The sequence below is a fragment of the Dufourea novaeangliae genome, unplaced genomic scaffold (assembly GCF_001272555.1).
Source record: "Dufourea novaeangliae isolate 0120121106 unplaced genomic scaffold, ASM127255v1 scaffold241, whole genome shotgun sequence".
Lineage (NCBI taxonomy): Eukaryota > Metazoa > Arthropoda > Insecta > Hymenoptera > Halictidae > Dufourea > Dufourea novaeangliae.
In genome coordinates, this window is record NW_015374117.1 from 226633 (window position 1) to 230980 (window position 4348).

Genomic DNA, 4348 nt, shown 5'->3' on the forward strand with positions numbered 1-4348 from the left:
ATCTAAGATCGTTATTTTCATATTTAAACAATTAACAAGATTAAGTGTTCTCCAAGTGGCGACTCATTTGTATTATTTTATTATAAAAATGATTTGTTACTTTTCATCTAGATAATGAATTTGCCAATTTTTAACAAAATCTGTATTCGGAAATAACCATCGGGAACGTAGTCGAATATCGTGGCTCGATTCGACAGAGTTCTCGTGAATCATGGCGGACGATGGCCAGGATTTCAAGAAGCTCCTCAGGAGAAGACTTCCCCAATACATTGCTGCGATATCAGGTTTTTGTCCTCATCCCTCGATACCACCGTACCCTCAGTCATCGTCGAAACATAGTCTCTACGGGAGAAGAGTCTACACTTTAATCATCTAACCTTTAAAAAACGTGTGCCCCGCGATATCTTATATACCCCAGATGGGCAAATTCATTATCTAGATAAAAAGTCTCGAATAACGAATACAAGATGAAAAAAATATTTCGTCATTTTTACTTGATCGAACGTGGTAATTCCAATTTTTATCATAAAATAATATTTCTTCTCGAACGAGTAGACACTTTGGAAACAATTATTTAATCTCATGAACTGTTTAAAGGTCAGGATGACGTTCTTAGATACTGCTGCTTCTCACTATGCATTATTCGAATAAAATTGTGCTTATCTCTGATATATACCAATTCAGTAAATCTTTCAACTCAATAAATCTGCGCAAATGAACTTGACTCTGCAGCGTGCATGGGCGGATTTTCACTGGGCTGCGCAATCGGATGGAGCGCGCCGTGCGTCGAACTTCTGAAAAGTGATCACAGCTACGAGCCTTCGGAAACGAGCTTGATTGCGTCGGCGTTACCGCTGGGCGCCGCCATGGGTATGATCGTGGTGCCGTTTCTGATAGACAGGATCGGCCGAAAGTGGACGATGATGTCGCTCGCGCCGGTGTTCGTTACTGGCTGGATCGTGATCGTGGCTGCGATACATGTGTTAGCGCTTGTGATCATCGGTAGACTGATAACCGGCGCCTGTGGCGGCATGTTTTGTGTCGCCGCGCCCATTTACTCCGCGGAGATCAGCGAGAAAGAGATCAGAGGTAAAAAGAGAATAGAGATCGCGATTCTTTGTGTGTATATTTCGGCAAAAAAAAAATCTGAAATTGCTATTAAAAAAATAAAAGAAAAATCTGATATTGCTATAAATGGAAAAGAAAAATCTGATATTGCTATAAAAAGAGAAGAAAAATCTGAAATTGTTGTGAGAAAAAAGAACATTTTGAATTGGTCTGTGAAAAAAGAAGGAAAATCTGATATTGTTATCAGGAACTCTGGGAGTGTTCTTTCAATTGTTACTGGTGATCGGTGTCATGTACGGGTTTTGTTGCGGCTTTTCGGGAAACGTAATCACGATATCTGTTCTTTGCGGCGTCGGGCCAATCATCTTCCTGGTGATGATGTTCTTCATGCCGGAAAGTCCTCTTTTCTATTTGGCGAAGGAGAAGGAGGAGAGTGCGATGAAATCCATGCGATTCTTCCGTGGACCCAACGTCGACATCGGTCCCGAGATCGAAGCTTTTAAAGTCAGTTGAAAATTCGACTGGTCCCATCTATTTGCAATTGTGTTTGAAAAAAAAAAAAAGAAATCTTTCCGGATGGAAGTTTACAAAGTTATTATGTGATCGATAAAGTTATGGAATCCTATATTTTTTATTCCATATTCAAACGCTATCACTTGTATTTTTCGTAACCGATTGTTGAGTTATTAACTTCCACTAATGCCGATGGCACGTATACTTTAAAACTTAATAACTCAGCAACGACTTACGGAAAATACATGTGTGGTAGTCATTCGTATGCGTCTCAAGCCATAAAGGGATATGCAATAAAAAATATAGGATTCCTTCGAAATATTTTAATATGACAATCACGGGACACTCAAGCGTTATCTCAAAGTCAAATAATTATAGCGATGATTCCCTATGGTACCACGCAACTTTCATCTGAAACATTTTTTCGTATTTTTGCAACTTACAGAAATAATTTCATGAGTACACTTAAATCGGACATACACTGTATAGCAACACATGCGTGCGTTAACATTAGGAACAAGTACGGGAAAGCAAGCGTCAGCAGGTGACGATCACGACGTTCCTCGAGAAACCGGTACTGAAGACCCTGGGAGTCGCGATCGGTCTGATGTTCGCGCAACAGTTCAGCGGGATCAACGCGATCATCTTCTTCGGCGAGACGATCTTCAAGCAGACCGGCGTCGACATGGACACCACACTGCAGATGGTGATCTTCGCCGTGGTCCAAGTGATCGCCTGCCTCGCCTCCGCCGTGCTGATCGATCAGGTTTGTCCATCCATCCGCAAGCCCCTCTGGACGGATCGACGCGACAACCTTCCTCCACTTGCGAGCAGCGCTGCGTGCTCGTTTACCAGCGATTTACAGCAGCTGGTCTCTGCTGCCAGGGCGCTTGTTTCCCAATATGGTCGGATCGCGAGCGTGTTGTTTCGTACACGAACAAGAATTCCAGCAAAATCTTATAACTGACCCATTGACGAACTGTGTGCGTCTTCGGAACCCCTTCGGAGAAGTAACGAGCGGTGTTGTTCAGCCAGCGAGTGGAGGATTGAACCACAGACGAGGTATAAGGATAGACATGAAATGTAATTTTCTGTCCCATACTTCGGGGGGTGTCAGAAGCTTCCGTACCATATCAGTATTACATTCCTTGCCAGTGAAACCGAAGCAATGGATGTATGGATGTAATGGATGTACACTAAAAACCAAATAAGACAATAACTGCGAAATGACGAATTTCGGTCTTGTTTGCGCATATTCCTCTCGATTACCTTTGTTACCAACGTCTTAAACAATTGAACATCATTATGCCTCGTGTAGCATCATACATCGAGTGACTGTGAAGTACAAACGTGCCAATTCATAAGTATTCATGTCTTGAGAAATACTTCATTATGTCACCGGGTGTAGAACAAATTCTATCGTCCCTGTTACAGAAAGCGAGAAAGTGGGAGAACCAAGGGTTCGAGAGACCTCTCCTGCTCGTTCGAGATGCGCGAAACAGTTATGCTCTTATTTGGCGTTTAGTGTATGTATGTATCGCTATATGCAGTCGTTGTGCATCTATATGTGCGTTATCACAGTGTCGAACGTAGTTTCTGAAATCGGAAACTTTTATGGAAAGATGCGCTCGAAACAGCATGATTTTCGTGGACATCAAGTCCCATAAGATGTTAGGTCTATTCTTATAATCTCGTCTGTGATTGAACATCGTGTGTGCGTGATTACTTGAAAAGCGAACGACATATTGTTGTAGCTGGGTCGGAAGTTCCTAATGATAATGTCCAGCGGAGCGATGTGCCTTTGCCTGATCAGCCTCGGGATATTCTTCATCTTGAAGACCAGCGATCCTGAAACGGCAGATAGCATACAGTGGCTGCCTCTCACCTCCACGTGTCTCTACATTCTAGCCTTTTGCCTAGGCGCCGGTTAGTAACTGGTAGCGAGTGTTCTCTTTATCAGGAGTGGAATCTTCGCTCCTTTCACCGATAACTTCTCCGAATGGTGTATAAGCAGGAACAGTTCTATTCATTTTTGCGGATCGAACAGGTCCCGTTCCCTGGGCATACATGGGAGAGATCTTCCCAACGAGGCTGAAGGGAGTCGCCTCGTCTATCGCGGCGTTCGTCAACTGGACACTGGCGTTTATAGTGACGGAATCGTTCTCTAGTTTGGTGGACACGCTGGGCACTGCGGCCATTTTCTTCATTTTCGCCGTGTTTTGCTTCCTGAGCGTGATCTTCGTCATAGTGTTCATGATCGAGACCAAAGGGAAGACTCTAGCTCAGATTCAGACGGAATTCGGAACGATCGAGCAGTAACACTGAAGAGGAAAATTCTATGTTCCCCTGAACACCTATTCGAAGATAATGGAGAAGAGGAGGATCGAAAGGGACTTTGGGATGTCGGATTTGAATATCTTCGCCGAAGTTTTGTAATTTTCTCGAGGGAGAGGCGAGAATGAGACGTTGAAAACGTCACGATTTCCTCCAGGGACGGTTGATAAGCAGACCAGAGAGAGGGAAGACGCGGGTAAACTTGAACTCGGTGATTATGCAGCCTCGGGTATGCACAGACACGAACAATGCGGCTCTCTCGCCCTTGGAGCGTTCTCGTCACGACAATGATTCTCGCCTGGCTCTGCACGCATCTGAAATGAAAAAAATCACTGATGTTAAAACGCCACGTGACGAGTTCTTTATAACGAAGTTAAGCGAAAAAGAGTCTTCGACACACCACGGTGACGGTCTTTTTATGGCCGTCGACCTT

The 4348-nt window shown here is 43.9% G+C and overlaps 1 protein-coding gene across 1 annotated transcript; it reads left to right on the forward strand.

Moving 5' to 3' along the window:
- Window positions 1–211: 211 nt before the first annotated feature.
- LOC107191142 (facilitated trehalose transporter Tret1-like) lies at window positions 212–3900 on the forward strand. Its single transcript, XM_015580108.1, has 6 exons — window positions 212–284; window positions 733–1089; window positions 1316–1572; window positions 2096–2347; window positions 3336–3507; window positions 3629–3900. Exons 1-6 carry the CDS (start codon window positions 212–214, stop codon window positions 3898–3900), a joined length of 1383 nt encoding a protein of 460 aa, XP_015435594.1.
- Window positions 3901–4348: the final 448 nt, after the last annotated feature.